Here is a 1752-nt window from a genome sequence, read left to right on the forward strand (position 1 = left end):
TAGGAAATTGTAGTATAAGAGATAAGTTACAAAGTGCTTCTGTAATTTGCATTATTGGTCTTTAAAAAAAATGTCACTTGTTTCTTTATAATTCCTAGTGCTTCATGAAATTATTTCTTAAGATTTTGATATATTGATTTAAAACGGACTGATATTCTTGCAGAGAATACCAAGTAACAATGCTTGTTATTTTTAGGCATTTAGGTTATGTGAATACTTGTCAACATATACAGGATCATGGCAGTGATCTAAGTGTTTGTTGTGAACTGAACTCAAAATACTGAGATATTCTTCCACTCATAACACCTCATTAAGTTATGCTGTATGGATTTTAGAGGTCAGTCTTCAGGGTGCTGTATCCATACTATGTATAAACAACACATGAATTGAAAACAACCTGCTTCTAACAGGTGGAGAGTCTTCGTGAACTGGCTATGCCTGTGCGGCATCTGGTGGAATGTGGGCAAGTGGTTGCCGTTCAGCACAGCCTTGGACACCCGCGTTATGCCAGGGTGTCTCTGCACAATGACACACTCTGCCTTCACCACCTGCAGGACAGTCCCCCTCCCACCAATACCCGCATTGTTCCTGTGAGTTGAGCATCTAGTCCACGTGAACGCTAACTGGAATAAATATTTAGATTTATACAGAGCGTTATACTGAGGATATCCAGATGAATATTTTCTGAAAATACCAGCATGTGTTGAATATACATAATGAATTGCATGCATCATGTACTTATCATTACAGTACAATGAACTGCTAAATCATGTGGACAGTGCTTCCACTTTGGTCTTCCTGGAGATGTCTTGGCCAGGTTCTACTCTGAGACGGCTCTACATTCGGCTGAGCCCTGATACCCCACGCGCAAAGCAGTTCCGCCTGCTGTGCACGGGCGAGGAAGGGCCGTCCTACGCCAGCACCAGACTTCTGAAGGTCGTGAACAAGGGCAAACCAGGTGAATGTGTGAGGGGAGGGGATTACGACAACAATGATGGGACTGGTGGTGCTGCCATAATTGTGGGATTGACCCGTGGGGGGGAGTATATGCGTTCTGACAATGCAGGAGCCGTCTGGGGCCGATGGGGGGATGAGTGCCGCGGTGGCCAGTTCTACATCACCACCAGATCCCGGCCTGGGGCAGCTCTTCTGACAGTTTTTGGCCAGGTGGAGAGTGGGCTCGAAACTCTCAAGTCGGCCGTCAATCTGCCTGACATAGGACGCATGGCTGTTAATGATTGCGGTTTAGTGGTGCCACACTGAGGAAACTGCCTCATTTCTTTGCAAAGGATGTAGTTTTGTAATGCCATATTACCATAGACAAAAGCCATCTCATAATGATGCCATGTTGTAAACAGTGAAGCAACAGTCAGGTAACTTTTTCTTACAGCAAGATATTAGGATTCATCAAGTAGCAGGGCTCAAAAATACTGTTAATAGAATTATCAAATGCAATTCACTATTCTGAATTACATTTCTCTTCAGGGAGTACGAATAACATTTTCTAGTCATAACTCAAAAAAATTTGTTATATGAGATTATTACCATATATTAAAATATATTTGCAAATGTAAATAGAAATATTACTTTTAATCTTCTTTTTCTACTCATTTCTCTTTCTTATTTATTTTCTCACATTTTTTATTATATACTATATGAAATATTACAATTTAATGCAATAAAATAATTGATTTCATATTTGCATTTCTTTTTCATAAATCTTCATAGCAAGACAGATTTAGTCCCCCTTGG

General features: G+C 40.5%; 1 protein-coding gene across 2 annotated transcripts in view; it reads left to right on the plus strand.

The window, feature by feature from the left end:
* Positions 1 to 1607, plus strand: part of LOC119594728 — a 6336-nt gene extending 4729 nt beyond the window's left edge. For both annotated transcript variants that reach the window (XM_037943812.1, XM_037943813.1), the window contains exons 5-6: positions 411 to 590; positions 751 to 1607. In XM_037943812.1, the coding sequence (XP_037799740.1) occupies positions 411 to 590; positions 751 to 1263 (693 nt within the window). In that variant the 3' untranslated portion in view covers positions 1264 to 1607. The remainder of the gene's footprint in view (positions 1 to 410; positions 591 to 750) is intronic.
* The last annotated feature ends 145 nt before the right edge of the window (positions 1608 to 1752 follow it).

The sequence above is a fragment of the Penaeus monodon genome, chromosome 34, assembly GCF_015228065.2.
Source record: "Penaeus monodon isolate SGIC_2016 chromosome 34, NSTDA_Pmon_1, whole genome shotgun sequence".
Classification (NCBI taxonomy): Eukaryota; Metazoa; Arthropoda; class Malacostraca; order Decapoda; family Penaeidae; genus Penaeus; species Penaeus monodon.